General features: G+C 38.1%; 1 protein-coding gene across 1 annotated transcript in view; it reads left to right on the forward strand.

Annotated features, from left to right (window-relative positions):
- The first annotated feature begins 957 nt into the window (after nt 1-957).
- Nucleotides 958-18,870, forward strand: part of vps35 (VPS35 retromer complex component) — a 51,625-nt gene continuing 33,712 nt past the window's right edge. The window contains exons 1-2 of the mRNA XM_008405049.2: nt 958-1,065; nt 10,476-10,574. Coding sequence (XP_008403271.1) covers nt 1,063-1,065; nt 10,476-10,574 — 102 coding nt within the window. The 5' untranslated portion in view covers nt 958-1,062. The remainder of the gene's footprint in view (nt 1,066-10,475; nt 10,575-18,870) is intronic.

Below are 18,870 nucleotides of genomic sequence, written 5' to 3' on the forward strand. Positions count from 1 at the left end.
GTGAACAAGATCCCCAGATACTTAAACTCCTCCACTTGAGGCAGGACGACCCCCCTGACCCGGAGAAGGCACTCTACCCTTTTCCAGCTCAAGACCATGGCCTCAGATTTGGAGGCACTGAGCCTCATCTCGGCCGCTTCACACTCGGCTGCGAACCGCTCCAGTGAGAGCTGCAGGCAGGCAGGCAGGTCAGAAGTCGCGGAGTCGGTCCAACTCATTACCATCTCTGTAGAGGATATGGCGTGTTGAATTTATGATCTGATGAAGCCAACAGGACCACATCATCCGCAAAAAGCAGAGATGTGATCCTAAGGCCACCAAAACGGATCCCCTCAACACCTCGGCTGCGCCTAGAAAACAGGAAGATAGTTTTATAAAATTCAGAAGATTGTAGGAGAAAGAAGAAATGGAAGAAAAAACAGAAAGGAGGAAAGAGTGATAACAGGGTTAAGATTTGGACAAACAGGACTTAATTATACACTTTTTAAAATTCAAAAACATAAAACTGGCAAATGTGATTATTGTGATAAATATGAAACCATAGAGCATGTTATATTAGAATGCCATAAATATGAAAAAGAGAGAAGATATATGAAGAGAGAGGTTGAAAGTATTAAAGAGAAAGTTAATTTATTAGATATATTGAGAAAGAATTTAGGGAGTAAACATATGCAAATAATTATTTGATTTCTAAAGAAAATTTAATTATTTCATAGAATTTAATTATAGTAAGTGTGTTTGTGAGTGAAGGCATGATATACAATTGTGCATGTATGTATGTTTTTTTTTCGTGTGAATGTGTGAGTGTATGTTTAGATAGAATTTATGGTAGAATATATTTATATATAGATCAGGATAAATATTTAAACCATCACGAACCACACTCCATACCAGTAAGTGGCGGTAATGCTACCAGCAGTTTGTTGCCAACCGCCATAAAACCGACAAGAAGAAGAAGAAGAAGAAGAAGAAGAAGAAGAAGAACCCTTCTCTGATGAGACGTCACTGCGAGTCACATGATAGGTCACCGTCTCTGCTTGTACTGAAAAACGTCCTGCAATCATGGTAAGCACAATCTAAATTCAAAGTATTGACCTACATTTAACATTACCATTTGCTCAGTGACGTGTTTTAAATAATGATGAAGAAATCAGAAGATGTTAATGATCCTTCGGGTGATGTCTGCTTCCGATTACTTTATTCGATCCTTTGGCCTAACGCTGCGCAAACATCAGCTAGCTGAGCTAACGTCTACTGATAAACTTATTAAAATATCCCGTCTGAATGTTTGCAGATTTATTTAGCCTCTGTTGTAGTGATATTGTGTTCTTATACTTGGTTTGTTCGGTCAGTGTTTTTCTGGAAGATAAGCTGAGTTTGTCAGCGCTAACGTTAGCATGTGTTAGCTGAAGCCACAGCTCTGCTGGATCTTGTTCTTATAAACTCTTGTGGAGTGGGTTGGTTTCCTCATCTTGGACAATCGGTCTGTGTTCCTATCCAATTTCTAATTTCAATTTATTTGGACAGAGCGCATGGCTACACATTTCTGCCTGTACATTATTTTTCTGTATTAAAAATCTACCGGTGCTATGGATTAACTGGTTGCGAGTTTATCTGGTTGAAACCTACGTGCACCGCAGATGTTTCTAAATTGTAGGTGGCTGCGTTAATGCCTGTTGAAAAATGCTATCTGTGTAACGAACCCTTTCGCAAAAACCTTGAGGTAAACCCCATTTGACGTATATATATTTAATGCCACACGTTAAAATTATGTTTAAAATATATTCTTTGTACAGAATAGCATTCAGTGCGCTTCGAAAACACCGCATTTGAGCATAACCAGATAAATGAGCAACACTAGACCATTCACATTTAGGTTCGCCAGAATAAATCAATTTAAGCTCACGAACAGCCGCAATGTAAACCTAAGTGGACAGTAGGGATGTGCGATATGGCATTAAATTCATATCACAATGCATATTGTGATGGGTGGATATAACGATATATAATTTGTAGAAAACTTACAATAGAAACAAATCATATACTAATTGAGTGGAATGTATATATTTATAAAAACTCATTTAACACTTGTTTTTGTGGATATATGATGTCTGTAACAGTTTTATTTTATGTTGCTGGCTATCATTGCAAGGTCTCCCTTAAAAAAATGTTAATGTAAGGGAGACCTCTTAATGATGACGTTAATCTATCTATCTATCTATCTATCTATCTATCTATCTATCTATCTATCTATCTATCTATCTATCTATCTAGATAGATAGATAGATAGATAGATAGATAGATAGATAGATAGATAGATAGATAGAGAAATTTGCCGATCAGGTTTTTTCCTGCCGATTCCCATCACCGATAGCGATCACATAATTATTATTATTTTTTTATCATAAATACTACCGGTTACATTATGTGGAAAAAGGAACCATGAATTCACCTTAATTTAGACAAAAAATTGTTTTTAATAACTTTTTCCAAGAAAAAAACAAAACAGGCATTGTGCAAATTGTACTCCTATCAGTAAAACTATCTTTAACAGACTGATAACATATGGAGGCTCTGAAGAGGCTAAATAATGCAAAGAGTCAAAATAAAACCTCTCAAAATTGCCAAAGAAATTCAAGTATAAAGCTTAACATTCAAAGGCAAATACAGGTTCCATTACAATAAACAATCCAGAGTTACTGAATGAAAACTTCCTGATAGCATGGCGGCTAGCTGATTACTGCTAGTTCTGATTGGCTGTTTCTGACTGAGCAGAGTAATTATGCAGAACAGGGAGGAGATCGATTATTTTTTTAGAGATTATCTGTCTCATGTTAGGACAGCGAAAGTTTTAATACGTATGTAAAATGTATTTTTTAGGTTAGATGCTGCAGCTTTAAGCAGAGGTTCGGTGTGAGAGTCACTACCAGGTGGAGCAGAAGCGGCGCTCCGTCTGTCAAATATTACTACCTGTAGCGTAGCAGCGGTTCAACAGTGAGAGCAGAACCAGCGTCTTACATCGCAGCTCCAAGACTTAAATAATTTTACGGGTTATTTGTTTAGCTTTCTGACCGTCATGTTAATCCAGGTGAGTGTTTGTAGCTGTGCTGCTTTACCTGCTATCTGATCCTCCATATGTCTTTTTACTGCAGTGAGCCTCGATGTAGCCAAACTCCGTCAAGTATGGCATTGTTTTGATGCCATATTAGCTTCGTTGTGTTGATGCATTTTGACCTGCTTCAATTTTCCGCCGCAACACGTAAACTTCCCCATTCACTCAGTGCGTTATAGTTCCACATCGCTTAGGATTTGTTGCTGCGCGTTTGCGCAGTGTGAAGGAAAGAGTAGACCAGCTGCACAGGCAGGCTGAGAAATGAGATGCAGGTTATCAGTTTGTGTGATTAGCAACAAGAGACGTGATCTGCGATCACCGATCATACACTTTTTCAAGGAAATCGGCCGATTATGATCGGTGGCCGATCGATCGGCACACCTCTAAGATATATATAAGCTTAATGTAATGGATAACTGGGTCAAATCCTGCATTTTCTTCCCAATGTTGTTACTGAAACTTGTACTTAGCTGCATTGCTGGTATTCAAGCACATGCTTCGTTTTAAGGTGGTGAAACAAAATGGTTGTATTTCCTCTCTCCCACATTCTCTGCAGATTATATGTTTCTACTCGTAGTCTGAGTTTTAAAGCTGCAGTATGTAACTTTTTTAAAACTGTGGGCTTAGACTGAAAATTTGAACAAGCCCCGCCCCCTTGTTCTCGGCTGTGTTGCGCATTCCTCCCTCCACAGCTCCTCCCCGCACAAAGAAGACTAGCGCAGGCTAGTAAACAGGGCTCCATGACAGCGGATAAATGGCTATGGCAAAGGTAGGTATCAATGTATGCTTTTCACTTTAAAAATAGTCAGTTCATATTTTAATGTTACTTTTTTTTTTTTATAAATGGCTAGTAAGCTAACATAAAACCAGATATGTGTGTAATTACTTAATGTTAGGCTGCTATCTAGATAATATGTCAAGTCAGTGAGTTAGCAATTTACAATTTTCGCTTTGCACGATATGACATGTCATCTGTATGTTATGCGACTAGAGTTTTGACATGGAGTCCATGGGCTCCGATAAAGAAACAGTCACGGGTGGAAAGAAGAAGATGTCGTGTCCATGGAGCATCAGGCAGGCAGGCAGGTCAGAAGTCGCGGAGTCGGTCCAACTCATTACCATCTCTGTAGAGGATATGGCGTGTTGAATTTATGATCAGAAATTGCTGCTTTTAAACGTGTAATATAGCTCTGTTTCATTGTTTTCCCTTTGCACATCATACATTATATTTACATTTTATTTTATGTGGCATAATGTTAGCTGCTTATAATGAGCTTCAGCAATTTTTATCTGTCTCTAGGAGCACCTTCAACAATTGAATTTACAGGGGGTAAATTCAATATGTATATATCCCCCAGCCCTATTTACAGCTGACACAGCAAGTGTTTTAGTAATGTGTGGATCGGGATCCGGGCCTTGAGGTACTCAGCCATTGTGCTGCTTCTCCAACATCACCTCCTGTCTCCAGACAAACATCCTGGAGCATCTACCAGAGGAGCAGAGAGATGATGCCTTCTGTGGTGGAGAGGAAGTGCTGCATGCAACAGCCACCTTGTTGCATTTCAGTCCTACCACACATGGAGCCTTACACTCTTAAGGCATGAGTCCTGCGTCTGGCCAGGAACATCTGGAATGACCTTTGTGCTGTTGTTGAATTTCCAGATGAAGGTGAAGAACATGCTGAATAGAGACAGTTTGTCTTGGCATTATGGGACTCTGGGTCCTGATCACAGAGCAGTCATCCCAAACTGGTGTGTTTGGACAAACCAGGACAGATTTCTAGATTCCTTTGGAGAGTACAAGAAATGTATTTCTAGCAGAATATAGCTGCAATGCTTTTAAAATTTTTAATGGTTTCTGTCTGCATATACATATTTTGCTTATTCAAAACATTTCGAATACATTTGTTGTGAATACTTCTCAATAAAGGGTTTAAAAAATATTTCTCTCCATTTGCTCATTTCTTGAGAGCTAGACAACTTTACAACACAGATTACTAAAGTACCTATTGGAATAATAAATATTAACTTAATGAAATTCTCTGGTTCTATATTAGCCATACAATGTCAAGGAATCTCAGTAAGACATGGGTTAACATCTTCAAAAGGTCTTATTTTGCATGTGTAAAATAAATCAACTTTTGTTGCAAAGCACTCCTACAGAAGTAAATATGTGAATATTTTGAGTTATGGTGACGGATAATTCTGTCCTCTGTCTGCTGCAATGTTTGACCTGTTGAAAGAGCAGAAATAATTAGATGTGCAGAGTTTCACCCAGAAAAGTTGCTATGCCCGGTGCTGGGGGCGCTGTTAGGTCCATTGGTTGCCCAAAGTGTTTTTGTATTAAAATATGTGGAGTAGACAGGAAAAGTAAAAATATTACTGAGTAATTATGTTACGGGAAATCATCACCAGTGAAACGCTATCTAAACCCACAACTAGTCTTAAAAACAACAGAACAAAAAATACAATTAAAATTAATATGAATTATTTGCACTTCTGTTTAATCCAAATGAAGTCAGCATCTCCATCAGGGCTTCAGGGGCACATAAATGCTAATATTTTAACACAGACCACAGATACATGAATGTAACATTTTTTTATTGAGATGATCAATGCTGCTGAATTTGATTTAATGGTTTCAGCATACATAAATTAAAATATTTTCAATTGTTTAGCATTTAACCCTTTCAAGACGAGGTCTCAATGGCCGGCGCGCATTCTTTCTCTTCTCAGTGCGTCAGAGCTCGCTATGAAGCCATGCAGCGATCGCTAGCAAAACTACTACTAACACTACTGCACACACCACGAACTCTAACTAACACACTTAGTCTAAAAAACCCATCGAAGCACTCTTAGTAAAACACACAGCTTCGCTGCTCCCTAGTCTCTTGCCGTATCCAAATCCCTCCCCCCCTCCTCTCTCCGCGTGTCTCCGTTCTACCTAGCAACAGACCGTCAACACATTTTCATTGGTTGTTACRAAATGTGGTACATTTAGACCCCACAAAATAAGGCGGAAATGATCGATCATATTCCTGGCTTTATTTTGAAGTAAATAACCACAAAACCAATATAAAAACACCACTTTTATAAAGTTTGAMGTCCGTGCTGTCCAACAGAGTTGAAATGAAAACTCGGTATGCGTCCGTGTTATTATGAAGCCTTATAAATGCGTCACATGCTTTTACACCCGTGGCGGGCTGCGACTGTTTTTAAGCTTAAGATTTTAAGGAGCTGGCAAGTTTACTTTGTAAAACTTCAAATAACAATATTGATAGTTTTGTTACCATAGCTACACTCTGATGCTATGAGTTTAATCTTTAAGTTTGAGATCTGTTTATTCGCAAATACAAATTAGTAAATTATACTTAATTAATTTTTAGGATGCCCAATTAAACTAGTCCCCCTCTCCCAGATTTAACTAAATCTAACACAGAAGCTGTTAGAGGTGCTGATGATTTTTAGCAACAAAAAGGGCCCCAAAGTCAAATTCTGCTCAAGGCCCTATACAGCCTTGGACCGGTGTTCTGACGATCAGTGCTACCTCGTCAGATTTTCCATTTTCCTACCGTAGCACTAGATGGCTAAGTCTGTCAGTGCTACACGTCCAAACTGCTACCGTCATGTTTAAAAACAGAAAACTATAGCGGGTTGTGTTAATATTAAATACATTGGATAAAATTATTTCAATGACGGAACTGAAGTGGAAGCTTAGGAGTTATGTTAGCTTAGCACTGGAACAATTTATATACATGACGAAACCACAAGATCACTTCCTTCATCTGAATATCCTACCCGTTCAAAATGAAAAGCTATAGATGTATGCACTAATCCTTTTATTAGAATATCCTACTTGTTAAAATATATTTTAAATACAAAGGTGTTAGTAAGAATAAAACGGTGTCAGACAGGGGAAACGCGTTATTGGAATTAAATTAAACTCAGACAAATACAGATCACTGCAACAATTTTTGTGCATTAATAAGTTGTATGACAGACTTTATTAAATGCAGTGCAGCCATAATGTGTCCACCGAACTGCGCAGGTCACTGTGCTCCTGAAATGATAGGTTATGATTCATGTACAGTAATATTACACCGCTATTACACAGCTTCAATCTCGCATAGTATCGCTACCAACATCTATTTAGCAGGTTTAGTAATAGAGTGTTGTTAAACTAAAATATTTTAATATATAGGGACAAAAAAGCCCACCAAACACATTTTGTCCTGATTAACCGACAAACAATAACTTAACGACATTGCAGACGGCAAATTAAAGCCATTTATAAATATATTTACAAGCTGCCTGTCATTTAAACAAAACCATGAAGTGATACAGCAGCTTAATGAAAGCCAGGTATAAAATAAATTAAATAAAACTTACTGAAATCTGCGATGAAATAAAACGCATAAAACAAAACTTCCACAGGTAGGATGTATTTATAAGAAATCTGAGTAAGCAGTATGTGACGTAGCATCGATGTGCGCATGCGCATTACCACAAGGTAGGGTGGATTTACGGGTAGCAGATAAACAGAACACTGGCCCTGCATGATGAGCTAAATCCGTTGCACTGCGCAGCGATGCACAACAAATGGGAGACGTAATTAAATACTGCTAATGTGACTTTAGTAGCTCTTCATTTCGTGTCTGCTGAATTTCTAAATACACAAACTGTTGTGGTTGTCCAACTTTAAGGGAGGAGTTTGTCAGATCTTCGCCCCGACGCACGCATTAACTCTGGCTGACTAAGTAGACAAAGCATTTGATATGGTTTGATGCATCGTGTAACTGGAAAAATAGTATTAAACATAATAGTAAAATAATATAAAATCAGCGTGACGTGTGACTACTAGGAGAGCGCGAAAGCTCCTCACCTGAACCATGATGAAGTTAGCGCTGGTTCGTTAACCACTAACTCAGTGGCCAACCGGGAACAAATACATAAACTTTACAGGGAAAAGGAAACCCTTATCTTGGCAGCGTTTTGAGATGTTAATTTTAATCAGAAGAGGAATAATTAAAATCTTTTGACTTGTTTTATTCTCTCTTCTGCCCGGATTCATTGAGGTCGTCATTGTATCAGCTGAACCATAAAGACAAAGACAAACGTTTTCCCAAGTCCAAACATAAACAACATTTATTAGGCGAACAACTAATGAAACTGACAGAACACAATAAAATCACAAACCAGCATCCAATTCAATATTTACCTCACTCCACAGACATCCAAACACCAAGACAAACTTACGGGGAACCATTTCACCGCCGCACCGTTCCCCAGAGACGGCATCACGGGTAACCCCGGAGCGATCTGAGGTTAAGGTTCCTATACTTTTAAAGGGAGGGCGTGTTTCCCTTCTCTGCTGCATTCAAATTAGGGGAGTGTCCTTGGCTAAGTTCATTTAAATCTAGTTGACTATGTTCCAGTAAAACCTGTTTTTTAAGATCAAAGAAGTGTTATTTTCTTTTGAATGAAGATAGATGTTTTATATGACCCTGTCCCAAGAGGAAGCTCTACTCTGGGTGCGTTCACACTGCAGCCTGAAGTGACTCAATTCCGATTTTTGTTTGGCAATTCCGATTTTTTGCCAGTAAATGCGACCTGTATGTGTTCTGCAGTGTAAACGGGCAAGTGAGCTGAAGTGTCCCGCATGCGCAGTAGAGGGCGCAATAGCGGCAGCGATCTGAGTGTAATGCTAACTGTCATAAAAAGAAGTGCTCAGTTGTTTTTGCAGACGTAAACATGGAGGCTAACGGTGGACTTAGCTTACATATTTGAAGTTGTTGTCCAACCGGAGCAACATATTAACAACTTAATCCTCATATAGTCCGTCATGGTTGTTGTTTTTCTTCCTGCTTGTGCGTATCAGGACGCAGAATAGTGAGATTTGTTGAGAATCAGTGACATTCAGTTCGGATGAATGCAACCTGGACGTTAGGTCGCATTTGAATCAGATACGTGTCGGATATGGGTCACATTCGAAAAAGAATCCGACCTGTGCTGTTCACACTGCCATCAAAAGATCGGATACAGGTCGCATTACTTCAAAAAAATTGAAATTGGGTCACTTCAGGCTGCAGTGTAAACGCACCCTCTGTTGGCAGGACCAGATTGTTTTACACCAGCTGTTAAATCTTATCAAAGTGGTCAAAAGGTTAAACTCACACACAGGGAAGCTAGCTGTGTTCTAAATTATAGAGAACTACAAGCTAAGTTATTTTAATTCAACTTAGTGTAATATGTTTCAATAGAACTATCCTACATAAGAGATTACGCTAATTGAATGAATATAATTTGGAGTGAATTTTCTTATTTAAAACTTATTTGATCTAATATTGAACATATGGTTAAGTTTTTACGACTAGCTTATTTTAAATTTATTTTCTTAACAATGTAAACGCCGCATATAATTTTTTGTCCACAAATATGAATCATTTTCACCAGTCCTCAGCCGCATCTCTGAAAGCGCGACTACAAGTTATTCCTGCAGTTCACATAGAGCTGTGCGACCAGAGCTAATGCGGTGCGGTTTAAACTCTTATCTTGATGTAGAGTTCTCTAAAGAAGCATAATTTCTCACAGGGGGTTGATGTAAATATCCATCAACCCCCTGATGGATATTTACTGTGTCCAGTAAAACTGGACACAGTTTCACTCAAACTGTGTCCAGTTTGAGTGAAAGGAAGTGCACGCAATGTGCGCAGAGATCAAGCAGCGGCAGCTTGGGTTTCAATGCGCAGAGGCACCAGCTGTGTGGTTGGTCCGCTCTCCCAGCTTTAAGTGCTATAAAGTTTTAGGAATAAATTTGCTCACCCAGTGAAATGATCAGAGGAACAGATGCTTGCAATACAGCATTAACTTAAAAAAAATTATTTATTTATTTTTTTGCATTATTAATTTTTCTAATAAAAAAATGCTTGGCCTGGCGGAGGGGCTAGTAAAGCATGGCGGGCCACCAGGTTTATAATACACTGGGAGAAACCCTCAGATTATTTAAAATACTAAAATAAGGCCACACACAGTATTAGCCCAATAAAAGTCTTTTTAGTGAGTTACTCTTGAGATCTTAATGGGTGTGTTGTGGAAGCAGATAGTATTTTGCAAAGATTTGGAGTTCTATCAGCTTATCACATTGATTATTTCCTGGTTCAGTTTTTTAAGTGACCCTAAAACAACCATGTCCACGGAAACCTCTGCCTCCCTCTCACAGCTGCCACCACAAGTTAATCTCGCCACCAGTGAATCCATAACAGCGACATGGGCAATTGCCCAGATCAGCATGTTGTTGGGGGCAGCATGAAAAGACTAATGCTTTTGTAGAGGAAATGAGAATAATGACTTGTGGTATTTTTCAGCCAACCACGCAGCAGTCGGCTCAAGATGAACAAGAGAAGCTTCTGGATGAAGCTGTTCAGGCTGTCAAGGTCCAGTCATTCCAGATGAAGCGATGCTTGGTAGGCTGCTTTTCATTTTGTTCTCTCTGCTTACAATACCATTTTCACAACTTCACTCATGTTTTACATTCCTTTCAAATATTTTGTATAGAAAAAAGAGCAACTCTCTAGCCTCCTTTGGACTCCACTGGTGACATTTTCTTAAAAAAAAAAAAAAAGACAAACTATTTAAAATAAATATTTACAGAAAAACGGCTATAAGTGTATTTGGAAACCCGATTTAGGATGATCATTTCAAGTTATGTGATTTGTTTTCTCTTTTTTATCTATTCTGATTTTAAGATTTGACCTGCCAGATGACTCCAGTTTCTCTTTAAAAGCTTTAATTATTGAACTGTTGAGCTTTTTTTTCTTTCTAAAAAAACTTAAAGGGGCCATATCTTGCAAAATCCACTTTTTTTATCTCTTAAATACACGTTTTGTGCAAAATTAAGTTTATTCTCTGCTGGTGCTGCATAGAAATCTTTATATTCTTTTTGGGTTATATTTTTCAGTCTGTTCATTTTTCTCTATTGCCTATAACATCTTGTCTATGACATCACCTCATTTGCTGTAGAACTGCTAAACAAGTCATAACTTCCAGCTAATCAGTTTTGTGAATCCACCATTTTTTAAAAGCTTATTTAGACCCAATCATTGAAAAGCTGAGACTGCCTATTTTATCTGAATGAATTCTTCTTATTATTTTTATATTCTTTTCCATCCAAAATCACAAATTTGGGATTTGTCTGTTCCAAATTCCGGTCGGATTTGGGACGTCCTGGAATGAATACTCACCAAACCAAAGTATGGTGAATATTCAAAAACTTACCAAACTTTGCCCAAAATTGTCCCCCGCATGAAATTAAATTACCGTAAATTCTGGACTATAAGCCTTTACTTTTTTACCACACTTTGAACTCTGCGGTCTATACTATACTATACTATACTATACTAATGCATCTTTTTTTTCATGTCGGCAAAAACATTTAGCCTCGTAACATTAGACCAATCGATGAGTTGTTTGCAGAGGTCCAATGAAATTGTGCAATAAATCAAGAGCACTTTCACAATTCAATGACCGGTATTGTAAATCCAGTAGCGCCTGCATACTGTGCATAGCTTGAGATATTTCTTCAACTTAAAAAAAAAAAAAGTTACTGAAATTTGTATCTAGCCGTCTTTGCTATTAGCATTGTGGGTAAAAAAGGGTATTTTGTGTAAAAACATCTTGTACATAGCCCCCATCTATGTGAGTCTGTGGGAATGAGAACATGTCCGACCCAAACATAAATGTTATTAGTCAGTTTACTGTTATTTGGAGGCTTTGTACTCTTTCTGTAAGCTACATATGACTATGGAGTGAAAGTAGCTAAAAACGAATAAGCAGAGTTTCAACCGTCTTGTACTTCTAAGGGGGGGGGGCAGTGGGAGTTTCAGATACGTCACCTGAACCTGGGAATCTCCATCCTTTACCTCCCATGGATCACAGGTGTAGGCTTTTCTTCCCTATCTTTATTATTTAGCATAATTTGTTAAATAAATAAATAAAATAATAATAATAAAGCATATTCACTTTATTATTATTATTATTATTATTATTATTATTTTATTTTCACATCAACTGTTTTTGTGAACCATGCGCATGTGGTCAAATACACAGGTAAGGTAATTTTATTTATATAGCACATTTTCAGCAACAACTCAATTCAAAGTGCTTTACATGAGTTAAAAGGAAATGCAAACAAAATAACAAACCAAAGGAAAAAAGAGAAAAGAGGAAAGAAAACTAATCTAATGTTCTAAAGTATGTAAACTAGGTGCTCCTGTTTAGGGTTGCTAAGTATCTAATTCCATTTTTAAATAGTGAGTACTTTACAGTTTCTGATAAAATGAGCTAAAGAGTGACTGATCTAATTCCTTTTCTGGGTTAAAGTGAGCACTCCACAATTCTAAGTTTGTTCTAAATCCTTTTCTGGGTTAACAGGAACAGTCACTGCTTAGTTTATATTACTTTTAAGTATTTCTGGATTCCAAGTTCGTAGTTATTCTAATTCTGATTCCATTTTTGGGAATCAGAATTGGTGTGTACTCCACAATTTCTGATATTACTAATAAACTAAAATAATCATTTTCTGGGTTAAATAGGGAGTACTCACCCTAAAACAAAAAAGAGGAATGGACACAGTAGGGCAAATGGCAACATTCAGACAAAACGATGGGAAAAACAAAGACACAAGTAAAGTCGGTGACGTCAAAGGGCCACGAAGGAACGTTACTGAGAGTCCTGGCAGAGTCCGATAGAGGTATTGTTATTAAGGCATGATTGCCTTAGGAGTGTTCAGCTTCGCAACTCCATGGATACAGGAGGGGGTGAGGAGGGAAGAGTGTTGTGTTTACATATCTTCAAGGAGATTAGAAATATGAGGCCCTTCCAAGGCCACAGGGGGAAAGCCAATTCAGAAACAGAACGTCTTGCGTCGGGAAGATTATAAATTTCAATCTTCCCTAAAGTCTCTCTGATACATCTCAGTTCCCAGTCATCCAAATTAGTTTGGTCGTTCCACTGAGCCGAAACTAGCAACTTCTCCAAGATCGATTCCATCCTGTTGGTGAGTTTTGAGTCCTCGTCTCTGTCAACAGTCTGAGTGTTTGCTAGTTCAGCCAAGTCCGTCACAAATTTGCCGATAGGCCAGGAATCCACAAGCTCCAAACAGCAGAAATCCTGTTATCACGAATAAATCCAGGGTGAATCCCACCGGGTGTGTCCCCACAGGACAAGAAGGCTCTCCTGTTCCCAGACTTCTGGTCGAAAATTTGACCAATTGCATTGAGAGATCGGTTGACCAGATCCATAATTTGTAGATTTGGATGATGTGCAAAGAAAGGCTCCAAAAATATATGTATAGTCTAGGATTGTGCTGTTTATGTGCACATGATGCGCATAATGCGTTGGGGATGTAGTTGTGCTCATTTGGGTCAGGTGCAATAGTGGGTTCACCCCCTGAGACGGGTCCATGCCCTGCAAGGCGTTGTGGTTCCAGCGGCATCCGGTGAGCATAAGCAACGTGTGTGTTACTGATATGTATGTATATTTAAAGGTACACACTGTAAAAAAAAAAAAAAAGCATTTGCAATATGTATTTGCTTATGTTACCATACGGATTAAATTAAAAGTAAAATATCCCCACGTGTTATGTTCCTGTGTAAATATCTTACAATGGAATGTGGTACACCTGTGGCTTAAAGTCCGGTGCAGCCTGTACAAGAACTAAATTGATTTTCTTTCTAAGATTAGAGAATGCGGATTTTAATCAGTTGTGCTCCGTAATCTGGAATTTATGGTATTTTAATGGAATCACAAGTTTAGAGCATCTGTCCCCAAATGTGAGATAAGGTAAACCGTGTACTGTAGAGATCTGAAATTTGGTATGTAGGTAGATCCACTTGAACCCCGACACAATGTACCGTATTTTCCACACTAAGGCGCACCGGATTATATGGCGCACCTTCAATGAATGGTCTATTTTAAAACTTTTTTAATATATGTCGCACCGCATTATAAGGTGCATAGAATAGACGCTATAGTAGAGGCTGGAGTTACGTTATGCATCCACTAGATGGAGCTGCACTAAAGGGAATGTCAACAAAACAGTCCGGGTCCGGTCGGCGAGGAGAGCCTTCCGCGACTGGGCCGGGGCGTGTCCGGACGATGGTCACCCTTCTCCGTTTGCACACAGCATGTTGGTGGAGAACGTGGTGCTAAATGACTTGCAGACGACCTGATTCTAGACGGTCGGTAGGTAGATAGGTCAGTCAAACTTTATTAATAGATTACAAACCAGCGTTCTGACAACTATGTCAGCATGCACCGTGCACTTCTTCTTCTACGGGCGAAAATGAAGTCGGCGGCTGCTTACCGTAGTTGCTAGACCTGTTGTGGCTCAATATTGGTCCATATATAAGGCACACTGTCGGCTTTTGAGGAAATTGAAGGTTTTTAGGTGCGCCTTATAGTGCGGAAAATACGGTACCTTGGATTTATCCCCTAAAATGTACAGGGAGGCAGCCATTTTGGGTCAAAGGGAATATTTTGACAATTTTTCACTTTTACACACCTCAAACTTGAACAAACTCCTCTTAGGGATTTTTAGCTATCGACTTTATTTTTTTTGTCATTGTGCAGATAAGGGGTGGGGCATTAAAAGTTATCAAAATTGTGAGTTTTTGAGCACATTTACTGAGCCTAGAAAAATGACAAAAATTGGTGTACTCGCCAAAGCAAACAAAACACTATTACTTTCAGACACAATGGCCAAGTTGCACCAAATATAGTATGAGTGATCCAGATTGGATGCCCGACAATCTTATGTGGTCCTATGCTGATATTATATAAGCCCCGTCCCCTCAGAGCAGGAAGTGTTTTTTCTTCCATTTCTGACCCTCACCTGAAGCTTATCAAGATGATCTCATGTCAGGATAAGAAGTTGATCTGGTTTGTTTTAAAACGCAGAGTTTTTGGTAGAGGGCAGTAAATCAGAAGTGACACTGTTGACATATTCTAAATTCCACATATTTTAGCCAAGCTTCACCAAGCTCACCGTGATCGATTATAGTCCATTCACCAATTGATCCACAGCGCCCAATAGAAATCTTAAAAAGGGGAAAAAAAAATCGGACCTTGACAGGATCCACAAAAAAGTCTTCTGGAGAAATGGTCCAAACCCAACAGGAAGTCGTCCATTTTGGATCAAAGCTGCCATGTTTTCTTTTTTAAATTTATTGTATCTGCTAAAACAACTCCTACAGCTTTTGACATACCAACATCAGAATCACTAAGCATAGTCTTGAGGCATTGAAGGTCAATAGTTATCAAAATTGCTTTCTTACATCAAAGCATGTGGGCATTTTTGATAAACTTTGGAATAAAACGTTTCTCTGCCGGTAGATAATTGTATCACTGCTGTCTAACTACAAAAAAGGGGTGGAGTTTGCTGTCAAACTCCACCCGTTTCCCCACTGAAAGGGGTGTAGTGGAACACTCTGCGCCCTGGAGGGTGGTAGGGTGTGAAATGTCTCATTCATATGGAAGCAAATATGTGTCACCAGGTTTTGAATAAAAAAATGCCACTGAAATTTTTATGTTGCATATTTCCACTTACACTTTCTGCGTTAAAATGTATTCAGACTACATTTTAACCTAAAAAAGTTTCATTGTTATGTTACCATGGCTGAAATTTAATTTATTTTCATTTCAAGCAAAACTTTACATTGCCATTTCAGAGTGGTAAAAATTTTAATAGCTGTTTTTCAGTTTATCTTCTCAGTGTTAAAAAATTAGGCATATAAAAAAATTCTACTTTTCAAAATTCAAACAATATTTTTAGTCTCCTTAGAAATGAAATATTCTCATTTCACCATATAAGATGCATCGTCAAAAAATTCAGCGTAAAAAAAAAAGAAGAAAAAAGAAGACAAGTTTACTTGCAGTCACACACTATTACTGGATGTTAGATTCCAACACCCAACTAATCCAGTTACGCGTTTCTCGGTCACATAACGTGACGCTTGTGCAGCGGTACTCACATTGCAAGAAAATTATGCATCACCGAGGCGGTCCTGGAAACTAGCACTAACTCAACGGTGAGTTTACTGCTTTTGTGTTTGAGTAGTTTTTTTTTTCTTTTTCTTTGCTCATGAAGTTTGGTATGTAATCTTAGAGCCTGATTTAAAACATTGATTTGGGTAGCTGTTAATCATACAACATGCAGTGTTGTATACTATGTCTTGCTATCCGCCCCAACCCCCACCTGTTTTATTTGAAAAAGAGGTACCACTTGTGCAAAGTCCATCACCTCTTTGGAGAACTCATGGGTGATGACTTTCTTGGTTGTTTGTTGTTTTAGGAGAGTCTGATACGGGAAGTTTCAATAGTTATAATTTTCCAGGAGATCCTAATGCTAATGTAGTAAGCAAACATGACTGCTTGGCCTGCTTCAATGGAAGGGTTAGCATATTAGTTCGTTTTTAAGTCAGGATGATGAGGTTCAGTCAGCCAGGCACTTAGCTTATTAATATCGTCCAAAAGACATGAGTGGCGTAAGAAGTGACGTCAACAAACAAGATGCCAGGTTTAATAATAAAATGTAGCCCTAATGCAGAATGTTAGGAGGTGTCTGCTAAATTCTCTTTTATCAAATATTTTAGGCTGCCGCATACCGGAACACCATCCATCCATGTGGAAATGACAACTTTTATTTAAGGTACATTGTGTTTTGAAGCATGACTTATGAAGCTCTGTATTTGTTTCCCAAAATTTCACTTGTATTGAGATGTCATGGTATATGTTACTTACTTTTTTGTTGTGCCATGATAACCTTACAATTTAAATCTTTTGGAAAACATATTTACAGTTTGGTGTCTTTGATGTCAAAATGTACTTACTATTAAAATAAAAAAGTTACTGAGCTAACTAACACCTGTATTCAATTAAATGTGTTTTTTATATTACCTATTCGGTTCTAAGCAAAAAGTATGTTTAAATTATTCAGTGCTTCTGTGAATCTACAACCTCATTTGACATAGATTGTCTTCATTGATGTTGAAAATTGAATAAATGTTTTTTTCCTTCCAATTTTTTGTACAATAGGTCTTTTTCTGGAATGATTTCCTCAAACCATGTCCCGATAAAGAAGATGAAACATAATCTGCATTTAAGGTGTTGTTGAAATTTAGAGAAACAGTTCTTTAATGTTCTGGTTTTATTTACACAAATAATACATAGGTAAATGTTGAATTAAACACAGAAAACTTGTAACATGGCAATCAATGTTCAGAGATGTTGCCTTTACACTGCTCTGATTCATGGTCATAGGCAGTAGGAAATATGCAATGAAATGTGTTTTTTACCCAACATTTTATTGTGTACGTTTATATGATTTGGAAATGTTTTTAATCCATTAGAAAATAAAATGCAAAAGTCAAAATAACAACTCTATTTATTGTAATAATGTAAGTTCTAAAAAAAAGAAAAAAGTACCATCATACATCCTAGATACTTTCTAGAAATCTGGATACTGCTGAAAAATGTAAATTGGCCACAGCCTTCACACCCTACAATGACTCTATAAAGAATTTGAATTAATGAGTTATAACATTTAATTTCCCTTTGGGATCAAAATAGCTTTACTGAATTGAATTGTAGTTGACCTAAAATCTGAATTTTGATTTACATTCAAGTTGTAAATCTGGACAACTTCTTTGACAGAATAAAAAGATGTTCACAAAACTCAACTGCAGCAGTGAAAATGTCACAGGCAAAAAAAAAAAAAAAATAATAAGGGATGTGGCTCCCAAGGCTATCTGCATTTCTTAAAGCAGGATGTACTTCGGAACTGTGACACTTGAGTCGTCCCGAAGAGGAAGCCCAATGTCTTCCCATTCGATTTCTGGAATCTGTACACCCGGGAAAACGCAAGGAAGAGAGAGAGAGAAAACCCAAAATTTACTTGGTCAAATATCTTGAGTTATGGAGTAATAAGCAGAGGCCTCATGCATAAAAGAGTGCGCAGTTTTCACACTAAAACTTGAGGTATGGATGAATTTAGAAAAGTGCGGCGCACAAATATCCAGATGTATAAAGCCGTGTGCACGCACGTGGCTGTGCACCTTTCCTTTTTAAATCCCAATTTGCGGGAAATGGAGCGCAGCTGCTGGTCCAGCCATAACTACATATGTAAATTAGTATAAATACCCGGAAATCTGCCACCACGTGAAGCAATAACCATGGCAACGTCCTTGTTTGTAGCAGTGTGCTTTCAGGGCACATGAGGTCACCTCACAAAATAAAAATAATAAATTTTAAAGAAAATAGAAAAGTCCTAATTACAAAAAATAAAAATAAAGAGATTGTGCAAATGCCTTTTTTAACATTAGAACATTAGTTCAGCCGGTGTGTCAGAAAGCCCTTTGAGTGGGGAATGTGGACATTTATTCTAAATAGGGGATCATGTCCATAAATTGTACATTTACAGAATAGAGATGCTTTCTGTCCATAAAGGCACATTCATAAAGACCAGTTGCGGCTCGACTGAAGGATGGCTGCAGCTGGACTGGTACCAGTACCGCACGGCTCCTTCTTAAAGTTTTGCTCAAGAGCTCCACGATGATCAGTCTGAGAAATCTAAACATAATAAACCATCAACATTTCTCAGCAGATCAATATGATCTATGATCAATCACTCCCCTGAATCCTTCCATTGACGATGTTCTCCATCAGAGCCAAAGCTCCCCACAATTACACGGCTCACCTTTGCAC

The sequence above is a fragment of the Poecilia reticulata genome, linkage group LG3 (genome assembly GCF_000633615.1).
Source record: "Poecilia reticulata strain Guanapo linkage group LG3, Guppy_female_1.0+MT, whole genome shotgun sequence".
Lineage (NCBI taxonomy): Eukaryota > Metazoa > Chordata > Actinopteri > Cyprinodontiformes > Poeciliidae > Poecilia > Poecilia reticulata.